The sequence below is a fragment of the Pantherophis guttatus genome, chromosome 1 (assembly GCF_059756535.1).
Source record: "Pantherophis guttatus breed Tessera chromosome 1, ASM5975653v1, whole genome shotgun sequence".
Lineage (NCBI taxonomy): Eukaryota > Metazoa > Chordata > Lepidosauria > Squamata > Colubridae > Pantherophis > Pantherophis guttatus.
This window is the reverse complement of record NC_142063.1, coordinates 65,474,832-65,500,042: the sequence shown is the minus strand read 5'-3', so window position 1 is coordinate 65,500,042 and position 25,211 is coordinate 65,474,832. Positions and strand designations below refer to the sequence as shown.

Sequence of the window (25,211 nt, the reverse complement as noted above, 5' to 3'; positions counted from 1 at the left end):
AGAAATAGGCACTTGGAGTTCATATGTGACCATCAGGACTATATTGTACCCTTCCTGATTGTATCATTTAAGTTGGTGGCAGAATTGCCAAATTTTAGCAACATGATTTGAGGTCTTTTTCAAATTTTTGGTTAGCTTTGAAGATGGAAGTGGGAAGAGTTTGCCTGTGGATATTCTTCCTTTCCCATCTAACCTTTTCAAGCCAATATCCCTGGCCAAGAAAAGGAATGAAAAAATGGCTTATGTTTCTTTTGATGAATTATAGCTCTTCAGACACTTAGAAGGCTGAGTTGCTGTGCCAGTGGCATATATCCCTATGATTATTTCCCCCCCCATATCTGATTTTTAATTGGTCTTTCTTTTCTATTTGATAGTTCAAATTCCTTTGTACAATTTTCTTCTGGAATTTGCATTCCAGGAACTAAAGTTCCGAAAGACTTTACTTAATTTTTGTAATAATATCATGGTAAAAATGATGCAATACGCATAGCTTGCATAATGATATAATGATGCAAATTATATAAATCACTGCAAATTATATACTTCCACATTTGACAGATATTTGTGAATAAGCTCCTAATATAAAAAACATTTTCTGTTCTAATTAAAATGGTATATTTTCATTGTTAATATGGCATTTAATTTCTTATTTTTCGTGTGTTTTAACATATTTTCCTTAGCATATACCTACATATAAGGGTGCCTTGGAAAATAATTCTTTGCTCTGCTGTAAGATATGTTACCTTGTGAGGTGAGAACACGTTTATTTATAAGAATTAACCTGCAAAATCTCCTTTATTAGACCTCAGTGCAATAGCTTTTGCATGCAATGGACCAGATATCTGTGGCGATTCATATAATTTACATAATTCCATCAATTTGCAAATCAAAAATCAGGTAATGTATATCATTTTGTTTCATCTTGCAGGTTTGTGTATTGACATTTTTGTTCAAATGAGCAAAATTTCTACAATGACATGCTTAGAGCCTTGGTGGTTCAGCGGACTAAGGGCTGTTATGTAGCACTTAGCTGCCAGCTGCCTGCAATTAGTGCAAATTCAAGTCTCACCAGGCTCAAGGTTGACTCAGCCTTCCATCCTTCCGAGGTATGTAAATTGAGGACCCGGATTGTGGGGGCAATAAGCTGGCTTTGTAGAAACACCACTTATGGGGGGCCAAAAGCCCTAATAAGCAGGTATATACAAAAGAATGAAGGCTATTGCTATAAGTGCATTGTAAGCCGCCCTGAGTATATAAATTGAACTAATAAATAAATAAATAAATAAATAAATAAATAAATAAATTGACATATAATTTGCTAGTTTGTGAATCCTTCTTGTGAATATCCCAGAGCCACCTTTCATTTTTTTTGTTTCTCCATATATAGTTGGATGTACTGATAGTCTTGGCCATACACATTATGCTTTAGATTGTTACAAATATAATTTTAAGCATACTTAACGTATTGGGAATGAGCTAGATAGAAAATTGATAGAAATAAATTTTAAGAAAACCTCCATAAGATAATACCGTAAGAAATGGAAAGCAGTCATATTATAACCTTAACCTAATATATAACTATATTTTAGTTGTTAATTCTTTGGAAATCACAGCATTTTTAAATTAAATATATATAAATTTAGAAAAATGCTCAGAAAGTGCAATACAGTCATATATTTAACTTCAAAAGGGAATATTTCCCAGAAATAAGTAGAAGTAGAACTCAAAAGTCTGAAGCCACCATAAATGAAGAAGGAATTTGAGGAACACACTGCTAAAAGTGAAAATGCGAGGTATTAATTCAAATTTATTGTCAGAGTACAACATGTGTATTAAGAGATTGGCTGAGCCTCCCTTCGCGCACCCCCCCAACACATGCAGTTTGTTTTAGTCATAAGTAGTAATCAAATCTATTCTTTGCCCAGGTATTTGAAAGATATGTAATTAATTAAGTTAAATTAACTCTGCCATTACCTATTAATTTTTTATGCTACATTCATTTGCAATGCCTTAAGGAAGCACATATATGAAATATATAGGATAATATTCTTATTTGTATAAATACAAATAGTATCCTTATGCTCAGCCAGAATAATTGATGAAAGCTTTAATTAGACAAAACAGACTGAATTTGTGATATGGCTCCATTATTAACATCCTTCCATCTATTTTTTTTTTTACTTTTTTATTTCCACTTTAATAGTTTCTAATATTTTAATAATTTTTATATAATGGTTTTGGGTAATGATTGTTTTATATTTATTGTGTTATTGGATTATTGTATGCTGCCCAAAGTCACTTTCCATGACATGGGCAGTCATATACATTTGAAAAATAAATAAATAAAATTGTACAGAAAAACAATAAAACAGAATATTTTTTAAAAAAACAGTGTAACACAAATTCTGGCTAGATTATATATGTCTCTTTCCACCAAAGTAGCTACATTTTTTTAAAGAAAGACCCACTCTTTTCTTTTACCTTCCTTTTTTCTGGAAATTGTACCTTTAATATGAAGTTCTGGAGAACAATATTAATCTTATATTACCAATTTTGGAAGAAATGATAGCAAGGTTCTGAAAAAAAATCTGGAATATATTGTTTCTTGAAATAAAGAGCTGCAATTTACAATTATATATGGTATATAATTGCAAGTACAATTTACAATTATATATGGTATATAATAGCAAGTACAATTATATATGGTATATAATTGCAAATTTCTTTCTTTTTTGTACACAGATATTGGATAAGAGAATTCTGGATCATGTTTAAAACAGATACCAATCTTACAAATACTATGGAAGAATTTCAGGAATTGGTGAAAGCTAATGGTGAGGAGTTACACTGCCGCCTAATTGACACATCTCAAATGTGAGTGTCAATGCCTTAGTATAGAATCCCCAATAAATAATTTATATGGCCATTGAGGTGTGTGTCAGAAAGAGGGAGGGGGAGGAATTGGCTTTTTTTGTATGAAATGACTTCTTCATATTATTAAATGGCAGTGATTAAAACCATACCTTTTAAAAAAATTTTGTACTGTATATCTGTGGTAATTACAGGTAGTCCTTGACTTATAACCATGCATTTAGTCCATTTGATGTTACAATAGTACTGAAAAAAGTAACTTATGACCATTTTTCAAACTTACAACTATTGCAGCATCCTCATGGTCATGTAATCAAAATAGTTTAGGATGTTTCCAATATAACTAGGGATATTTTTTATTACTAAAATAAGTAGTATATTTTTACACTTTTGTTGTAAGCCATCCAGAGTTACTTGGATAGTAAGATGTGGAAGCATATCAGTATAATGAATAAATATTAATCCACACAGACAAATATTTTTTCAGTGTGTTGAAAATACAAAGCAACCTCTATATGGATAAAATCAGAAAACCCCACAAGAGTTACATATTGTATGATTTTAGCTTGATTTTAGCTAATTACAGAAATTCATGCTATGAATTCAAATCTATTTTCTACCAATAATATAACATTCATTTGCTAATTCAGTCAGATGATGATACCTTATTAGATAAAAAGAAACAATTTCTAAACTTCTCAACTTTCAAGTACATATAATTTTGCCATTTTAGATTCATCTACTATAGAGATATAAGATAGACCTGCTAGAAGTTATTAAACATTACAGTAGCATTTCTTTTCATTGCTGCTCTTTGCATGATTTTGAGACAAAGGAATATGCTAGTAAATATTCTTGTGGGTAAAATTTGATTTTCTTTTTCCTTTGTAAAGAAATGCTCGAGATTGGTCGAGAAAGATAACCCAGAGAATAAAATCTAACAGCAGTAAGAAACGAAAAGTTTCACTGCTCTTTGATCATCTGGAACCAGAGGAGTTGTCAGATCACCTTACCTACCTTGAATTCAAGTCCTTCCGACGAATATCAGTGAGTTAATGACTTTTTATAATTTCAATTATAATTTATTATAATTTATAAATAACTTATAAATTATGCAGTTCCTTTGAATAATGCATGTAGTGAGATAAGTTCAGTATAGAAAGATGAAGGTAATGAAGTAATGGTGCTGAAGCGGAATACATTTTCCATCTAGTTTTAAATTTCTGAGAGCAAGGAAAGAGATGTGATGAGTGTAAATTGCTACATGCTTAATAGTATCCAGTGATCTGTTGTATAACTGACAGATTTTCAATAGAATGCAAAGGTAATTAATTCAAATAATTAAAATTCAAATAAGCTCAAAGTTTTATTATGGAAGATATGGATATTATAAGGAAAGGTTTTCTTTTAACAAGCACACTTCTTAAATATTTTGTTTAGAATATAGAGTCTAGACAAACACACTATTTTTAGAGTCCATTTGTTAATCAAAATGTTGAAGGTGTTGGAAGTATCTCCTTCCCATTTGGTCTTGAATTAAAAGTGGTTCAAAAAAGCAGTGATATAGGGAACAACAGGTGGTGGTGTGGGCAAAGTTAGAAAGTGCACCTTTCAGTTGTGCTCCTTAAACTTTAGTTGGTTGAAACTTGACTGGCCCTCTCCCTGATTATCATTCAAGATAATGTTGGAAATAAATCTTTCTAAAGACAAATGACACTTTTGCTGTGTCTGTGTGCTTAAGTACAATTAACTGAAATTATTGTTTGGCATGACTGGTTTTCTTCCATTTCTAATTTCTAATTAAAAATTTCTAATGATTTAATTTGGAATACACACACACACACACACACACACACTTGGGATGTTTTAGATGTTATGCTTATGGCTGCCAAGTTGTTAAACTGTGATTGAATAAATGGAATAGATGGTTGATAATAAGGAAGGAAGGAAACATATTGTATTTGTAAAAAAAATCGGTTTTGATTGCATTGAACAGGCCACTCGGTTGCATAACAGAGTTGATGATAAATGAATGCTAAGATAATTTTGTTTATGTACAAATGAAAGAACTATTTTATGCACTGATGTAAAATAAATAAGCATTTGCTTTTGGAAGAGCATATTTCAAAGTAGTGTCTATGTTCTGTTGCTTTCTTTTGTTCAGGTCCTCATTCCCATAATAACTCTGTCAAATGTTATAAAAGCCAGGGGAGGACATTTTAAATGAGGCAATATACCTCAGTGTGGATCTTGATGTAAAAATAGAGGGAAAATCTCTGTCTGTATAGAAATTGATAACTAAAACAAGTATCTTATTTTAGTAGATGATTTTTTTTGAAGCAAGTTTCAGCATGGAGATTCTTAATGTAGGAATTTTCTGTGAAAATACTGTGTTCTACTGGAACTATTCTTTGTCTGCCATAAACATCTTTAAGGGTTTACAGCATTGACATAGCATTAAGAGATTTTCCAAGCAGTTTTCTAGACTATTGTTGTTTAATCCTGGCTAACTAGCTTGAGATTATATTTTAATAACCCTGTTTCGATTTCCGTAAGCTAAATACAGGCAGTTTTCCACTTACGACTACAGTGGAGCCCAAAATTTCTGTTACTAACTGAGACATTTGCTAAGTGAATTTCGCCCCATTTTACAATTTTTCTCAATACAGTTGTTAAGTGAATCACTGCAGTTATTAAATTAGTAACATGGTTGTTAAGTGAATCTGGCTTCCCTGTTGACTTTGCTTATCAGGTCACAAAAGGGGATCACATTACTTCAGGACACTGCAACCATCATAAATATGAGTTAGTTGCCAAGCATCTGAATTTTGGTCATGTGACCATGGGTTGCTACAACGATTATAAGTGTGAAAAACGGTCATAAGTCACTTTTTTCAGTGCTGTTATAACTTCAAACGATCAATAAACAAACTGTTGTAAATTTAAGACTATCTGCAGAGGTTACATAGAATAATTTAATTTAATTTAATAATAATTTATAAGCTGTCAATTAATGCTTATTTTACCTGAAGTTTCCAGATTATCAAAACTACATCATAAATGGATGTGTGAAGGACAATCCGACAATGGAACGCTCAATCACACTTTGTAACGGTATTTCACAGTGGGTACAACTAATGGTATTAAATAGACCAACACCACAGCTTCGAGCTGAAGTATTCATCAAGTTCATTCATGTGGCCCAGGTCAGCTCTGTTATGAATTGTTTTCAATTTATTGTAGTCTTTATTTGTTTATTTAATAATTAGCGTTACATTCAATTCACCATCATCAGCATACCCCTCAAGGCTATCAGTGCCTGCTGCTAAATGGGGTCTTTAGAAGTGCTGCAGTGATCAGTCATTTCCCTTTTTCAACTGGCTTAGCTGACATTGCCAGCATTGTTGGGATCGGGGCTGAATGGATTGATACTGAGTATTGTATTGTGAGAAATGCACAAAAGCTGCCAAGAACGTTGGTACCACTGTCCATAGAATATGGGGAAAGGAAATGGGCAAGATAAACATATGCCTGGAGCGGGGCAGGAATCTCTTGCAGCATGTGGCTTGGTATCCATCTGTTTATATTAGATACCCATGCTAGGTCTGGTTCTTTTATCTTATCAGATCATGTTTTCTAGGGGGGAGGGGAAGTCAACATTAAAAGATTTGTAAACTAAAAAAAAGCATTTATCTAATTCAGAGCTAGTGGGTTAGATAACTACAGAGCAAAATTTTGTTAATAACAGTGAATAAAATGTATTTAAAGCTGTATTAGGAAAAAGTTCCTTTAAATATTATTGAGATAACATCCAGTTCAATTATATTAATCAAAAATACTATATTTTTCATCAAATAATTGTACTTCCTTTTTTTTTAATACAGAAACTTCATCAGTTGCAAAATTTCAACACATTAATGGCTGTGATAGGAGGTCTTTGCCACAGTTCCATCTCTAGACTTAAAGAAACAAGTTCTCATGTTCCTCATGACATCCATAAGGTTAGTTGTACTTTTTCCTGGTTTTTGTTTATTTCACAATATCTCTGTTAAAGTTGTGCAAGCAATTTAGAAAGACACTGGGCAAAGTGAGCCCCAATTTTCTGAACGTGCTGTTTCAAATGTTTAGGTACTGTTTCTTCTTACGAAGTTACTTCATTTTGGTGGCAATTCCACAGGAAGCGTCTTTGTTATATATCACACATGCTGAGATGGTATCTTGTCATTTCACACCTTGAGCCAAAGGTTGGACAACATCTCTGCCATTTTGTTATGCATTCCTGTGAATGATTTGCAGAGTTTTAATTAATACACCATCTTTCAACTATAAGACCATTGAAAACAATTCACCAATGTGTTTCAAAGATGAATACATGATAAAGATGATGAAGTTCATAAATATTTAAAAATTATTATTCTATTGAGCAGTTTGGAAATAATGATTAAGTTGTTCTGGTCAAAGTTTGCTATTGAAATTGTATTTTCAAAAAGAGATCATTTATATAGGATTCTAGTATATGATTGCAAAATGCTTAAATATATGTCTCAAATGGCTATAATGCTAAGCCATAATTTAATAATATCAGAACATGTCATAATGACTCTCTGCAAAGAGTCATTATTGCAAATTTGCAATAATTGCAAATTTTAGATTAACTGAATCTGGATAAGTGAGTTTAATCTTAAATTTGATGACTGAAATTCTAATTTGTGCGGCTGACTTTCAGTGGACAATAGCAGTGGTTAATTTAAATTGGAAGCAGAGATTTTTAATCACTTCCTTGCAGTTATGTCCAATGAGGGGAGTTTATGAATTTATTCTTATTATGCTTAATTATTACTGCGCATTATATCAAAACATAGATGTTATACTTGTGTTTCATTGCAAACTTGCTACATCTATTTATTATACTATACTAAAGTGATCCCAAATTATGAACAAAGCTGACTGAATTTGCTTTTGTTGGTTTGCCTTTAGATATTCAATGAAATGACTGAATTGCTCTCATCTGGTAGGAACTATGATAATTACAGACGTGCTTATAATGAGTGCAGTAACTTTAAAATCCCTATACTTGGAGTACACCTGAAAGATTTAATTTCGCTTTATGAAGCTATGCCAGATTACTTGGAAGATAAAAGAGTTAATATGCACAAATTGTATTCTTTGTACAATCATGTCAATGAATTGATACAGCTGCAAGAGATAGGCCCTCCTCTGGAAGCTAACAAGGATCTTGTCCATCTCCTTACAGTAAGTTTCTATATTTATAGATTGTATTTTATGTAATCTGCTTTCACTTTTTTTAAAGTTAAACCAGCCTGAACTATTTTAAATAGCTCAGACACTTTGAAAGTCTCTGCTGAACTCTATATAATGCAAATATTTAACTGATAGGAAAACAGTTTCTTTCATTTCCAAAAAAAAAGTTAATTTGTTTTCTCCATACTCTTTAGTTCCACTGCTTTGTGAGTCAGCTGCTACTTTAGTTGCTTAGTACTGTAACACATATTTCTGTAGAATACTTTAGTTAGTGCCAGAAATGGTTTTCATTTATTTTGGATTTCTGAATGTTTAGAATTCCTGAACTATATTTCTTAACATAGAAGTCCTGAACTACATTGCTTAACATCCATGTCAATGGTCCCTCACTGTGAATGTTGAATGGATAGTAGTTGTATAACAGATAATGAACACATGTAGTTATATAACCAGCTATGTAAGAAGCTGGTTCAACATTATTAGTACAATTTCTTGGTGCTTTGAGCCTTTGATAACAGATTTTGACAGCATAACACCCTGGTACTAAGATCTGAATTGGCTCTAAAACCTTAATCCTAAAAACATTTTTCTAATTATATTTCAGCAAAATGATACCTGCTCAGAATTAATAGATTGTAATCTTCTACAAAGCTAGTGTAAAGCTAAGTGAGAGTATAAATACCAATGCTTTGTTGTGAAAAATGAAATAGGATTTTAATTGGTAATATTGCTCCTCTAAAAATATTGTCAATATTTTTTAAAGCTCAATTCAGTGATTGAAATGAATCCACGCAATAGTTAACATATGATCAGGACATTTCTGGGCTAGGCCAGAGATAATGCTGACTGAACTTTCAGTATTATGATTACTCTAGCCTTTCCTAGCTTGGTATTCTTCAGGTGTATTGTGACCAGAACTCCTAGAATTCAACAGATTGGGGAGAAATGGTCTAGCCTGTCCTGACTTCTGCAGCCCCAGTCCTGTTTCAGTGCAGCTATGACAAGCTTCTGGTTTCATTTGAACTTCACTTATGGTTAAACTTAACAATAGTGAGTGGAATCATACCATGCTCCTTGAGGAGAAATTGATTAGAGACTTTATATTAGGATTTGTACAGGTAGCCCTGGACTTACATTTGGTTGCTTAGCAACTGTTCAAAGATACAAGAGACCTGCCTTGAGGCTATTTATGACCTGCATTTAAAGTTCCAACAGATGCCCATCCCCCAATAATCATGTGATCAAACTTCAGGCACTTGGCAGTATGATGATTTTCAGCATCCCAATTACCATTTTATTATGGTTTTGGTAAAAAAAAAAAAAACCCATGCCTTTGGGGAACAGTTGGTTTGCTTAATGACTAGGATGTTCACTTCACAACTGTGGATTTGCTTAACAATCACTATAAAAAAGGTGTAAAGTCAAGTCGATCATGTAACCAGCCCATTTTATGATTGTCATGACTTACGACTGTAATAGGCAGACTCTATTACAGTTTTAAATTGACTACACTACATATAGTATCTTATTCTTTTATTTAACTGACTCAAATCCTCCCCCCCCGTATCTCTCTCTCTCTCTCTCTCTCTCACACACACACACACACACACACACACAAACACACACACACACAGAAATATAGTATTTTTTGGACTATAAGACGCTCCAGACTATAAGACACACATTAGCTTTAGAGGAGGAAAACAAGAAAAAAAATCTGCCTCTGCCGCCCGTTCGCCACCACCACAGCCCATTCACCACAGCCGTTTGCCGCCGCTGTGGCCCGTTTGCCACCAATTGCTGTAAATGGGTAGCAGGGATAGGCAGTGGCGGCAGTCCCCGCCACCTAGAACAGCTGATCGATGCTGCACCAACGCCCCTCCACCCCTGCAATATTTGCTGTATAAGACGTACAGACATTTCCACCCACTTTTTTGGGGGGGGGGATGTGTCTTATAGTCCGAAAAATACGGTACCTCTTTTTGGATCATCTTGAGCAGTCAAAGGGGAAGATTGTAGGAACAATGAAGATTATATATTAATTTGCCCATGATCCTTTCCTGTCTCATTGTCATAGTTTCTAGAAAACGTTGGAATCAGGGACAAGGGAGAGAACTATATAGTTGTCTTTCCTGATATCACAACTAGTAAATGTGAGCAGATGTCACAGAATAAGGCCTGACAGGAGGTTATTTGACTGAATTGGAAAGTTTACATTAATGAACCTGAAATCCTCATACGTAATTTATTAAGATTTGAAAGTGGGTAACTTTCCCTCAAAAGAGATCTGGACTATTTTGTCACTGCTTGCGTTTCCAGAATTTTTTGTTTCCAGAAAAATATATTTAAAATGAGAGTACAGTTTGAATAAAATGCTTTCGGAGTAAGGTCAATTGCTGATATCATATCAACTGGAAAAATGTGTTCATTTTTTGTTTGTAATGTCTAGGCTCATGATATCTAGGTGTTTGTCCTATATTAGAGACCTCAGATTCAGAAAAACACATTTTTGGAGAATACTATGGCATTTTGAAAGTAAAACTGTTTTTGTATTTATTTTCAGTTGTCACTTGACCTTTACTATACAGAAGATGAAATTTATGAACTTTCATATGCTCGAGAGCCAAGAAGTCACCGGGCTGCAGTAAGAAATTTTACTCCAAAGCAGGATGTAGAGATAATTTAATTATATTACAACAACAATTATAATAATTTAATATAGACTATAATAGTAATTATTAAATACAGTAAGTGCAATGCAAATGCACTTATATATTGCAAACATAAATTTATATGTTGCAATAGCAGTATTAGCTATTAAGATATGCTGAGGGCAAAATTTAATAGGCAGGAAAAAGCAATTCAGTATCCAAGTACAACAACAACAATAACAACAAAACCTTTTCATAGCCAGTCAGTCTGCTAGAGCAGGGAACCTTCCACTGACCAAAGACTTCACTTAACTTTTTTGAGAGGCAGAGGCATGTGAAAGTAGAGTTTCAAGGCATTTTTTAAATTATGATTTATTTGTTAAGTATCAGAAGATATAATACATACAAACCAAAAATATTGCCCTACTAGTGAAATATTTTAGTAGTTACACAATAATCTTTAACTGTGCCATCATTTTCAACAGTCCTGACCAGAATTGTCTGTGAGGGCTATAAGAGCTGCATGTGCTAATGGAATCATAAATATGAAATATCCCCGAATCACAAAATATCTAAGTTTAGAAACTTCTGAACCACAGTTTCTTTTTCACAAGATCAGCAGTATCTTGGAAAAGGCCAGTCCAAACTTCACACCATCAGTAATAATGGCAGGGGATGATGGTTGTGAATATATCCTTAAGAGATCTTCTAAAGCAGAAGGTCTTAAATAATAATAAAGCAGAATGTCTTCTTTGTATTACAGGATTGGGCAACTCCCAATTTGCTTTTGTGACTTTCGGTGTGTTCCTTTCCCCAGTAATGCCTCCATTTCTGGTGACATTAGTTATATGCCCCCTCAGAAACAATATTTTTTTTAAAAAATGAAGGGCAGTCTCCTAGTGTGCAGAGTTCACAAGTGGCTGAAAAAGGAGGATAGATTATGATCCACTAATTTGCAACCCCCTTTTTGCCTTTTTCAAAGGCAATCTGCTTCATAAGAGGTACTTTGCTCTATGGTAGTGGCTAATGATGCTATCCAATGTTGTTCTGGATTGAGATTTTCAGACACAGAGTATTAATAGAAGTGCTGATAATATGGGAAATTAATTAAATTTATGTGTCACCCAACTCTCAGCAACTCTACATAAAATATGTAAAAGGAAAATATTACATAAAGTAGAGTTACCCAAACTATCTGGCAGTTTTGCTTTATTAATGCTTAGAAGTACCATACTAAATATTGAAATATTATAAACATGTAACTGCTTTTAAACATTTATGAATGCTTTTCCTCAATAAATATCCAAATACATTTTACATTTTAGCCCTTGACACCTTGTAAACCACCAGTTGTAGCAGATTGGGCATCTGGAATTGCCCCCAAGCCTGATCCAAAGATAATTAGTAAGCATGTCCAGAGAATGGTAGATGTAAGTATGCTATTTTATTTATTATAAATGTTTTGTGTAGTCTTCTGAGTCTTGATTTATGGTATATTGGTTATGGGGTCCATTGCAGAATTCCCATTTCCATTTGGCTATTACTAGAAGATATGTTTATACTACTGCTGTGCTTCTAGATCTTAATAACTTCTTTTTCATTTAGTTTATTTCATTCCAGTCCTTTGTTTGGAAACCCCTGTAAAAGCACTTTTTCAAATAAAGAGGCTGGAAAGAAATATATGGCTACCACCTATCCATATACCACCATCCTTATGGGAATTAGGCCATTACAATAAATAAAATCTAGGCATTGAACTTCATGATAAGATGTTGTTTAACCCTTTGTCTCAATTCCTGATGTGAAGGAACATTTCTGCTAGCAGCTTCCCATGACACAAACCCGTAGAAATGAGTTTCAGAGTAACCTGAATTAACACTTTTCCCCCCCACACGATTACAAATCTGAGACCTGGCTACAAATCTTTGAAAAGTGTAGCTTGAAAATCATGGTGCATAAAATCTGAGAGTAAATGGTTAAGACACCAGACTAGAAAGTAGGAGGTTCTGAGTTTTATATTTATTTATATTTCATGTTTCTAGTCGCGCCTTAGCCATAAAAGCGACTGCGTGTCTTTGGTCCATTTCCTCTCTCTCTCAGCCTAACCCACCTCATAGGGTTGTTGTTGGATATGTTCGCTGCCATGAGTTGTTTATAAAAATAATAAAGGTGGAATACAAATAAATAAAACAGCAGTTTAACAATTGAAGGGAAAGAAGGAATAGCACTGCAGAAAAAGGCATTGTACCATTTGATGTTAGAACTAAATTATTTGCCAAGTTAAGAAATTTATTTGAAATTTTTAAATAAGTACTTGACTAAGCTACAGATTGTGCATTATATATTATGCAGAGGATTACGTGTAGACCCTATATAGAGAGAGTACAGAAGCTAAGTACTGCATATAAATGAAACACTTTTAAATGCCACATAATTTTTAATGAATTTAGAGAAAAGGAGAAATTTATTTTTTTCATTATATGATACCATTTTAAAAAGTATTTTAAAATTAAACCATATAAACATACCAAATTTATATAGCTATTTGTATATTAAATGCTATTTCATAGAACTGGAAGGAACAATGTAGGCAATATAATACAATTTCCTAGTCAATTAAGGGAACTGCAAATGGTATTTGGTTTATTTTAACTACAGCTTTTCTTATTTTCCTATTACTTCATTGCAGTCTGTTTTTAAAAATTATGATCATGATCAGAATGGATATATTTCTCAAGAAGAATTTGAGAAGATTGCTGCAAGCTTTCCTTTCTCCTTTTGCATAATGGACAAGGACAGGTATTCACTTATAAATGTTCTCTGATTATCTTTATATGTGTATCATTATTCAAAGAAAGTATTGGACTTGTATAATATGTCACAGAATTGTATGTACTTATATTGCCCCCTTATTCTTATCTTCTTTGAAGCCTTAAGTTTGATTCTCACTGAGGATAGGATTTCAAGATCATTCCTTGAGCTTTTGACCAGTTGACAAGGCTTGTCCACTCTCTTTGTGTGGTTGTTGGATAATGTCAGCGAAAAGCTTACTTACCATGCTTGGTCTCAAATAACTGACCTTAGAGCAATAAATGCTTTTATATTTAAAGGATGCCTAGTGTACATATTACCTTTCCCTTTAAGCGTGTTTATTCTCTCAGTCAGAATTAGAATTCATATAATGCAATTTGAAGGTACAGTGCTGGTAATTATCCCCCAGCCTGCTTCTTTGTTTTGATAATTGTACAGCATGTTCAGGATTTTTTGTGAAGGCTGCTTCTCAAGCTGGTTTTGAAGAACTATTAAGGAGCCCTTGTGATCTCCTTGGCAGGATCGTGTAGGGTGTGTGCTTGTGTGTTTCATGTACTTCTAGATATTCTTTGCTGTGAAAATGAATTAGTGCTTTTATATTAAATGAGCTGGCAAATGTGTGGCTGAATTGAAGTGAAGGGGGGGGGGGAGACACTATTAACTCCTTCTGCTTTAGATGCATTAAGCCCCAATTGACCTTTTTGTTTGTTTGTTTGCAGGGAAGGTCTGATTAGCAGAGATGAAATTACAGCTTATTTCATGAGGGCCAGTTCAATCTATTCAAAATTAGGCCTTGGCTTTGCCCACAATTTCCAGGAGACCACTTACCTAAAGCCGACATTCTGTGACAACTGTGCTGGATTTGTAAGTTTGGGGATAGGGGGTATTTGAAAAGTAAAATTATATCTCATGATGTGTGTAACAAATTGTTATCAGGAACTGTTTGGTTGCAGTAGTAACTCCAGCTTTTTGTTACTATGGAATTTGTTTCGTTTCATTTTTGTGCCTTTAATACTTTAATTACTGTTAATCAGAATGGGCCATACCTTCATTATGAGATGCATGGTTTGCATAATTAAGGTTTTAGGTCAAATTTCAGAGATTTTCAGTTTTAGCTGTAGAGCTCTGAGTTCTCTGATGTAAATCCTGAAAAGTTGCTGCTTCCACACCATATTAACCATTGATCTGATTTAATAGAGGCATTGTTCCATCATGGAATTCAATAGTATTGAATGTAAATAGTAGATGTCAACCAGTAGATGTCCTTTGAAGGCAATGACTAGGCCTTCTAACCGTCTCACCTTCTATCAAATGGCTGCATCATGTGTCCTTAAGCTTTAAAAATATATTTCATTATTGAAACATCTGTATTCTTACCAAAGGAACCTTACTATATCTCAGAGCTCTTACTAATCTCCAGACATTTCTGGTTGACTTTTTGTTTCATAGCCTTCAGTTATAATTTATGGCGGCAGTTCCTTACAGTTTCATGAAGAAAAGATTTAATACTTGATAGGAACCATTTAAGCCATCTGGTTTAACTTTTGCTATGCATAGGAATCCAAATTAGTTGCTACCTAACCTCCCCTTCAACACATTAATAAAACCACTTAATTGTTAATTGTTCTATCACTGTGGAACCACTGTTACTCTTAAGGATTATATTTAACAGTCAGTACTTTGCCTTCCTTTAACTTAAATCTTTTATTGCATGTCCTGCACTTCGGAATGAGACAGGAAAAATATGACTTTCTTTGATGTGTTACCCTTTCAAGTATTTGAGGAGTGCTTTCATATCCTCATCCCACAAAATAATGTTTACTCATAGCTAAATATACCTACCTCCTTTGATCTCTCTTCATAGTTTTTAGTTTCTTATGTCCTCCTCTGAATCTGTTTCTATTTGTCTGAATCCTTGTTAAAGTGTAGTGTCCAGAATTGGATACAGTAGTTGGGGTAGGAGACTGATCAAAGCAGAATAAAATGGAATTATTACTACTTGTGATTTGGAAATCATGCCTTTTTTTGATGCACTCTAAAATGTAATTTGCCTTCATTACAGTCAAATCCTTTGTCTTCTTTGCAACTATATCATTCACTTTTCAAACAACTGCTATTCTGAGACCTCTTTTGAAAGTATTTTTGCTAAATTAGATAGCAAATCTCCCTGTCTCCCTTATTATAACTGCATTTGATTTTGATTTTTCTAACTGAAAAACTTTGTAATTATATTTGTTAAATTTCATTCTGTTACTTACAGTATACCGGTATTTCTCAAACCTACTTGATTATTGTTTTTCATTTCATTTCTCTCAGGTGGTATATTACCTATCCCCCAATTTTTGTTATTCTGAAAATTTGATAAGCATTTCTTCCACTTCACTTCACCATTCAAAATAATAATAAAAAAAGAGTAAAATTCCAGGATTGATATTTGTGGAAACCCCACTTAATATCTTTTTTCAATTTGATGCTGAACCATTGATGAGCTCTCTTTGAGTATGGTTTACAAGCTATTTATTTTGCCATGCCATCCATTCCACATTTAAATAATCAGCGTATTATAGGTACTTTGACAAATTCTTTGCTGAAGTTAAAATATACCTATAGTATTCCTGCAATTTATGAAGGAAATTACCTAATCAAGAAAGTGACGAGGTCTGGCTAGATTTATTAGTCTGGCTTTATTAACAAATTCATGATGACTTCTGATAATTTACTGCATGTTGTAATTTTTGCAATGTTTGTAGACTTATACTTTTACTATTTCTAAAATCTTCTCAAATATTGATGCCACAGATCTGTAGTCTCCTGGTTCTTCCTCTCTCCTATTTGTTTTTTGTAGATAAAATCAGATTTTTATTCTTTCAGTCATCTTGTCCTTCATTGTTCTTTGGGAATATTTCAAAGGTAATGCATAAATATTACTTCAGTATTTTAGGAAATGATTCATTTTGTCCTAGAGATTTACACTCATTCAAAATAAAGTAATATTCCTTATCGTGTTTCTATCTGATTCAAAGTTTAGTCCTTCATTTTGTGCTTCACTATTTCTTAATAGAATATATATTTTGTTGAAGAATACTGAACCAAACAGGAATTCAATAGTTCTATGTTTCCTTTGTTTCCTGCTACACCTTTGTGTTCTTTACAAAGCAGTTGATCTTTTGTTTTCCAGTGTACATATCTGAAACCTTTTTGTTATTACCATTATTTATTAGCTTCAGTGCATTCTGCATTTTCCCTTTCCTGACACAGTTCTAGAGTTTTTTGTTTATATGATTTTTTTGTAATTTGACCCTTCAATTTTCTGTATGTATCCTCCCCCACTAAATTTCACAATTTTTTTTCATAGCTACATTGATGCTTTTCATTGGAATTTTGTGCTTTTGACATCTACTTTAGAAATTTGCATCCATCTTGAGTTTTTTTCTTCTTAGCTTCACCTACTGTGGGATCCTATTATCATTGCTTTAAGTTTATTAACATTTGTTTTTTGAAGTCCAAAATGAATATTTGAGAATGCTCAGTTTTAGATTGTCTTAATAGTAAGGACTTCAGAATTACATGATTTCCACCTGTTCCTTTTAGTTTCTTTTCTAAGCCCCCGTAAAGATTAGCGTGAAGTCAAGAATCTTCTTATGCTTTTCCCAACCTTATATATGAGAAAATAGTCATAAAGACAAGTCCAGAATTTCCTCCCAACTGATAGCAGATAATTAAAGTCCTCCCTCACTACAACTTCACTTTCAAAGATGTGGTATTTGCTTCTGGATAGTTTTGTCCTTCTTGGTTGGGACAATAGATTCCAATAGTTTTTATTTCCTCCTCCACTAATTTAAAATCCAGATGCTTTTTACAGCATTGCCAAATTAATTCACTTAGACTTCTAAACAGGAATGCATACAGTGTAACTCTAATACATGCAGTATATGTATGTATTAGAGTTACATAACTTCCTTTCTGTTGCTTCAGTTCATGGAATAAAGTATATGTTTCATTTGCTATATTCCAGAGCTGTCAAACTCACGGCCCACGGGCCAGATGCATCACATGTTGGCCACGCCCACGCCTGGTTTAGCGAAGAGGGAAAAAGTCACCATATGTCACATGACGCTGTGATGACATGTGTTTCACACCCCTGCTATATTCCAATCCTTGACAGTCTCTTCAGATGATTCATTATACCTGTTAAATCATATATTTTCTTCTGTACTACAATCGCAAACTCTTTTTGGTTATTTAGCATATTCTGAACATGAATATGAAGGCATGGAAGGCTACCCATTTCTACTTTTAATCTCAGGGATTATTTAATAGTATTATTCTAATACTATTGAGATTTCTCTGAAAAACAGCTTTTTGAATTCCTTGCACTGAAAATAGCTATAATGTGAGTCAGGAAAAATGATTAGTATTTAAATCTTCATAATGATCCACAAACCAGTAACTAACTGTTCTTAAACTTGTATAAATTAAGTTGAAACTCTTGCATCTTCTCTTGATCATTTTAAATGCAGTTCACAAATCAAAATAAAGTTGGAATTATTTTAAAATATTCTAAATGCTATGAAAATTGTAGAGAATGGTTAATAATTAACTAAGATAAATACAGAATCAGAATATTTTACACTGTGTCTGTTGTATCGTACCGTTATTCCGGGGGGGGGGGGGGGGCGGGGGGGCGGGGAAGATAATTTCTTCTTTCATTGGTTTTCTGCATGGCATTTTGCCTACTTATATTGAGGAAAAATACTGCTTTGAAATAGAAATAGCCAATACGTCTTACATTTTTGATGACTTAATGAAACTAAACTTTGAAATAAGAGTTGAAATGCAGCTTAAATGTATGGTTTAACTTGAATGCAATATTATAATGTGTTTTTCCTTATTTTTTTTTTTAGCTTTGGGGTGTTATTAAACAAGGATATAGGTGCAAAGGTAAATAACTTTGTTTGAATTAAATAATCTTTTGATGGCAAATTGTCCATTGTGGTATGGACAATTTTTTCCATTTGAATAACAGATTTTAAATTATTTTAGAAATGGGATTTTTAGCATAAATAACCTAGAACCTAAAAATTTCCCTATCTATATCTATATTACTCCATTGCTTTGTTAGTTTCCTGGGTAACTGCAAAATCTGGGAACAAACCATCGGGAAAATATGCAGAGATTGTTTCATCAGTTCATGTTCATCTTAGATTATTAACTGGCAGGTGATTTTATTGAAAGATGTAATTTGACTTTTAGTTAAGTAGCAATGCCATATAATACTGTTCTATATTTAAAAGTATACTTTAAATGCATTAAAGGTATGAAAAAGGCTTATCTCTGGTAAAACCTACATAGACCTGAATTAGTTCATGTAGCGTTTTCTTGGTCTTTGGAAAATTTGGAAAGAACAGGACAGAATAACAGAGTTAGAAGGGACCTTGGTGGTCTTCTAGTCCAACCTCCTGCTCAGGTAGAATAAGCCTATGCCATTTCATACCAATGGTTGTCCAATCTTGTCTTAAAAACTTCTAGTGTTGGGGCATTCACAACTTCTGCAGGCAAGTTGTTCCACTGATTAATTGTTCTAACTGTCAGGAAATTTCTCCTTAGTTCTAGGTTGCTTCTCTCCTTGATTGGTTTCTATCCATTGCTTCTTGTCCTGCCCTCAGGTGCTTTGGAGAATAGCTTGGCTCCCTATTCCTTGTGACAACCCCTGAGATACTGGAACACTGCAATCATATCACCCCTAGTCTTTCTTTTCATTAAACTAACTGCTTTAATTTAGGAAGTAGGAAAGGAATTGAGATAGAAGAGGAATTAATATGTGGAATTAGTATTTTATTTTTTGCCACTAATCTAGTAAACTGACTTTGTTTTTACTTGTTTCAAGATTGTGGAATGAACTGTCATAAGCAATGCAAGGATCTAGTTGTATTTGAATGCAAAAGAAGACCCAAAATGACCACTGTGGATAACAGTCCAACATCAGCTCTTGCATCTAGCCTCTGTCCCATGGGACTTAAAGAGCATATGCATGGTAAGTTCAGTTTAATGAAACATTCTGGTATCGTTTGTTACTCAACAGTTTGTCTATTTTTTAAGAATAATAATAGCTAGCGATAGTGATTTTCAAAATGGTGTTCCATTGTTAATACATCAGCAAATTCCATTCACTCTGCAAAAATTCATCAGGGCTTCCGAAGACATATCTACTTAGGAAACAAATGTTATGTGTAACCTTGGATAGTGGATGATCACCCTTTCTATGCAATATTTTTGTTTTTGAAGCCAACACAACTAATTATCGGTACTAAACCAAGTAAGCAGTAAGTAGAACTGTATTACAGGGCAGGGAGATGCTCCTTTCAATGTTTCAGCATAAAGACAATGATAGTAATTAAAATATATTATTTGTAATTAATGTCTGAATTCTAGCTAGAATTCACACAGATTTACAAAGATATGTATCATTGAGGTGGTTGTTTTTTTTTTTTTTTTTGCATTTTATGTGTAATAGATAAACTTTCAGGTTTCTGGGTTCTATAATCTCCCAGGACTTGAAATGGACATCTAACATTAGAACCATCATTAAAAAGGCACAACAAAGAATGTGTTCTTCCTGTATCAACTCAGAAAGCTCAGACTCTCCAAGGAGCTGCTGATACAGTTCTACAGATGAATTTTTGGAATCTATTATCTGTACTTCTATAACAGAATAGGTTATAGGTACAGACTTCAACAGATAGTTAGGACTGCAGAAAAAACAATTGAAACTAGCCTGCTTTCCACAGAAGACCTGTATACTGCATGAACCAGAAAGAGGGCTGAGAAAATAAACTGGACACAATTGTTTCAGTTCTTCCCCTTAGGATGCTGCTACAGGCATTGCATACCAAAACAACTAGATACAAAGACAGCTTTTCCCTCCTGCCATCACTCTGCTGAACATCTCATTTCTACAGCACTCTCTTATGTCTAAGGATATTTACCCATGTAGTAGGGCTATATTACTATTATCCTTCTCTTCTTTTGCCTTCTATTATTAGTATCTTATGATTATATTACCTTTTTGTTTATATATACACTGAGAGCTTACGCACCAGAATAAAGATTCTGTTCTGTTTGCTATTATTTCTATTTCTATTTCCTATTCTATTTGTATTCCTATTCTATTCATATACCCTAGCTCAGAGATAAATTCTTTAGAGTTTCATAGTACAATTGATGGATGGAGATTTAATGAAAAATCCTTTTGGACACGCAGCTTATTTTGCCAGCACTTTATTAGAAGGTATTTATGATATATATATTTTAGACAGTAGTTCCTTCTAATTCTCATGCACTTTTTATCCAAACTACAATTTCTGTTTAAGGAGTTTGTCTATCCCTGTGTCCAATTTTTCTTTAGATGCCTCAAACTTACTTTCTGACCTTGACTTTGACTCCTTTTCTAGACTATAGAACTACCTTTCCCAGGCTGGTATTCTCTGTTGTGTTTTGGGGGTGTTTGGAGAAGTCCAGTATATCTGAAGAACAGTTAAATGAAAGCTACTGCTGAATTTTTTGAGTTGTTACTTTACAAATAAGAGATTATATTCTTGCTTAATATTGTGAGTGAGTATTGGTAATGAGTAATGGAGCATGTCAGAGAGAAGAAGATGCCTTATACTGACATAGACCTTTGATTTGTTAGTTCAGGCTTTCTGACCCAAGTATCCTCTATAAGGGTAAACTTTCGCTCCCAGAATTCTCAGACATAGCCTGGAATCACAGATCTGGGACTGAAGTCTCTGTTCAACTTTGAGTGGGCTGATCCAATTCAGTGCAGGAAATTGGAGTGTCAGGCAGGAATGTTTTTCAGTTCTTCCTAGAGATTTCAGAAATTTAATATGATTTTTAGCATGTGTATATATGAACCCAAGTTATTGTTGTTTGTAAATTATAGATAATATGATAAGATGTGTTATCTAACCACAGTTGTTCATTAAGAAATAAGGGTGAAAACAAGCCATAGCTTAATGTCATGTGTGAGATCTGATTGAGTACCCTTTATTTAGCAGTGATCATTATGAGCATGTCATTATATCCGTTATTTTTTTCTGTTGTAAATCTTGCATACTCTTAAACCATCACTAGTAGGATATAAATGTTTCTCACCAGAAAGCATTAAGTTGTAAGGCCAATATTGTTAATCTAATGGACAAATTACATGATGAAATGTATAGTAATGCTAGAAATAAAGTTAAGGAAGTAAAATAAATAATGGTCTTTAGATATTGCCTTTATTATTTTCACTTCAGAATATTGTGTAACACATTATGATCCCCAGTGCTCAATGCTTGTGTTCTACGTTTTTCCCCACCTTAGGGCTGGAGGAAGGAGGATATCCATTTCCTAATGGCGAGGTGGTTGAACATAATGAAGGCAGCAAAGATAGAACTATTATGCTCATGGGAGCATCAGCCCAGAAAATCTCAGTAAGGCTAAAGCCATCTGTGGTACACAAGGGTATACAAACTGATATAATGATGGCGCTCGGTAATGAAGTGTCTAATCTACAAAGAGAGTCTGGAACATCATCTGAAAGTAGTTTTCTCCAGCCGTCTCCTATGTTTCCATGTCCAAGTCCACTTCTTGCCCGGAAAAAGGCGTATGTGAAATGGGAAAATAAGGATTGCAGTCAAAAAGTGAAGGAAGATCCACAAACACTAAAACCCACATATCAAGAACTAGAAAAGGTATGAAATAGCTTTGAAAACTGCACAGAATAATTGAGATTATGCGGAAACCATGTAAACTCTCTTGCTCTGAGTTTAAAGTATATAAACGAGTACTTTTTTTAAATAGAAATTTTCAGGTACACCAACAGCCCTTTATGACACTAAGAATAAGTGAAATAAGTGCAAAAATCCTGTGGCTAGGCTCCTTGAATTTCTGGTTTTAAAATGGCCATTTGAATTAAAAAGGATATTTCCAAAATTAATACAGGTAGTCATCAAGCTACTAACAAGCATTTAAAGACTCCTCCTCCAAACTACCGTGTTTCCCCGAAAATACGACCCTGTCTTATATTTTTTTGAACCCTGAAATCAGCGCTTGGCCTTATTGCCATGTGCTCAAAAGTGCATGGGCTTATTATCAGGGGATGTCTTATTTTGGGGGAAAACAGGGTACATATGACCCCATTTCAAAGTTACAACAGATGCAGCGGCCCAGCAGTCATTTGCCCTTATCACCCACCACAAGGTTGCTGCAGCACCCCTCCACTTCTCTCTCCACATCCCACATCCCACCCCGCCAGAACCCAGCAATTCTTGGCGCCCCTCCCCCACCCACATATGCTCACACAATGCTTACCTTTTAAAGCTCTCCCTACCTCATATTGTGGAAGGAGAGCAGACTGTGCGTCCCCAGGATGTGATCCAAATGTGGCCACCATTTTGTTCTCTCTGCTTGTAGGCCAGACAAACTGCTTCATTTTGCTGCCTTAGAGAGTTCTGCACAGTGCTTCAGAAGCTTCTGAACATCACTGTACAGACCTGGGTCTTGTGGCAGCAACCTGAATGTGGCTGCCATTTTGTCCCCACACCCACAAACTGGTGGGGACAAAATGGCAGCCGCAAGACAAACTGCTTTGTGTGGGGTGAGGAGGAGGGTGTGGGATCCAGGTAGGCAGGGAAACAGGTCCAAGACCCGAGGCGACCCCAAGGGGTGGGAAGTTGTTCTGACCTAGGCTTCCTTAGAAACTATAAAGCACAATCTTAGTCCCAGCAAAACTTCTTTTATTTACATGGCTGTGAATTATTGTCATTCACAATCCACAAGGCTTCACAAAGAGTCTTTCAGGGGAATGTTTATAAACACCCACCTTATCTCCCTTGGAATGCTGCCAGAGAACTAATTGCCAAATGCAGGGCAAGGCCAAACTTGGCACAGAGTCATACAGAACTTTTCAAAGCTTGAACCGACCAGATGAACTAATTGCTTCCTGCAAAAGCTCACATCCCTTTCGCTCCTCTGTTATGTCTTATGGGAGGGGCCAAACATCTCCAAGCCTTACTCCCAAGTTGACCCTGTTTTCATAATTGTTCTTGTCTTCTGGCAGCTCTGAGCATGTGCACACTGGGAACAGGCTCCCGCTGTTCTTCTGCCTCACTGATGTCAGACTTCGGAGGCGCTGGAGACTCCGGAGGCAGCACATAACTATCAGATGGCCTTGGCCCCCTCTCTGCCTCTGATGCAGAGCCCTCATCCGAGCTTTCCCCAGCCCCCAGGCCTGACCCAAGTTCCTCCCCAACCTCCTCATGGTCCAACTCTGCTGCCAGCTCTGCTGGCTGCCGGCAGGCCACAACAGAAGTGAAGTAGAGGGTGCCTCAGGAGCTGGAGGAGGCCTGGGGCAGGCTACATGGGGGCTGGGGAGATGATGCAATACGAACCTGGGCCTGCTGTAGGCCCCCAAGACTTCCCCCATCTCTGAAGCACTCCATGCTCCGCTTAATAACCTATGCAACTTGAGTTACGTGGAGAGCCATTATCCATCACCGCCTTCCTCCTCTCCTGCGGAATGGAAAACTCGGGTGGCAGAAGATTCATCAGTTAAAATATTTTCTTCCAATTACTCAGAAGATGCTGTTTGCAAATGAAAGCATGTGTTCACCAAGCTCTCTTTTCTCAGAGTCAGTTGTGGTAATTGCTCTCCTCTTGGGCAAACAACTGTGTATTTTTCACTCCATTTACTGTTCAAGTCACATAATTCTTAAACTAACATGCCATTCAGGCAAGTGTTCCTACTAACAAAACTAAACATTCAAAACTATTCTGTTCTGATGGTATATTTTTGTTTAGGAAAGAAATGTTCTGACTGCAGAGAATGAAGCTCTCAAGCTGCGCCTTAAACAAGCTCATAAGAAGATTGAATTCCTCAGCATTCAACGAAATCACATACTGGACACTAGGGAACATGGAGATTGCTTGTAGCTTAGAAGAAAGACATAGTGAGGAAAAGGATAAAACCAGTGGGTTTTCTGAGTGTATTTAAGTGTATGTAATTAAATGTGTGCAGCATGGCAGGAATTTAAAGTAAGGTTGTCTTATTTTGATTGCTGTTAGTACTTGTGGATGTATATATTTTGTGCTATCAGTTTAACTAGTTTACCTTCTGTTTGGCTGAAACTGCATCGTTTGGAGTTCCTGTTATTTTTAGAACAAGGAACACACCTGTTGCCAAAGTAACCAAACTGCATTATCAAATAGGAATGTGTACCTTGGGCTAATTGTTGCTAATTTTGGTAATGCAAACTTGAAAATGGGTATGGTTTTTTATTTGAAACTTAACCACAAATGTTGCTGCTTGAATGGGCATATGAGTCAAACAGCCATTTCCATATTCTTTTTGAATTGGTTAGTCTCTTTTTCTAAGGATGCACATTTCAGATAGGCAGTTCCAAAAGCTTCCTCTTGGCAGCGGTGCACAGAATATGGGCAAAAATATAAAGATGCTAGCCACAAAGGTACAATCAAAGTTTCATTTGTTTTTTATGTACATTGCACACACACACACACACACACACACACACACACACACACACACAGTGGCATGGTAGCTCAATGACTTAAAAG

The 25,211-nt window shown here is 34.9% G+C and overlaps 1 protein-coding gene across 1 annotated transcript; it reads left to right on the top strand.

Moving 5' to 3' along the window:
* The first annotated feature begins 697 nt into the window (after positions 1 to 697).
* Positions 698 to 24,665, top strand: RASGRP1 (RAS guanyl releasing protein 1). Its single transcript, XM_060687455.2, has 14 exons — positions 698 to 751; positions 2,743 to 2,874; positions 3,765 to 3,918; positions 5,904 to 6,077; positions 6,756 to 6,872; positions 7,849 to 8,124; positions 10,697 to 10,777; positions 12,110 to 12,214; positions 13,474 to 13,583; positions 14,315 to 14,459; positions 18,500 to 18,536; positions 19,483 to 19,629; positions 21,960 to 22,330; positions 24,438 to 24,665. Exons 2-14 carry the CDS (start codon positions 2,768 to 2,770, stop codon positions 24,567 to 24,569), a joined length of 1,956 nt encoding a protein of 651 aa, XP_060543438.2. The 5' UTR covers positions 698 to 751; positions 2,743 to 2,767; the 3' UTR covers positions 24,570 to 24,665.
* The last annotated feature ends 546 nt before the right edge of the window (positions 24,666 to 25,211 follow it).

Coding starts and splice junctions, on each gene's coding strand:
- RASGRP1 (XM_060687455.2), top strand. CDS start 2,768: ATGTTTAAAACAGATACCAATCTTACAAATACTATGGAAGAATTTCAG. Junction 6,078..6,755: donor AGTTCATTCATGTGGCCCAG/GTCAGCTCTGTT, acceptor TTTTTAATACAG/AAACTTCATCAGTTGCAAAA. Junction 6,873..7,848: donor TTCCTCATGACATCCATAAG/GTTAGTTGTACT, acceptor GTTTGCCTTTAG/ATATTCAATGAAATGACTGA.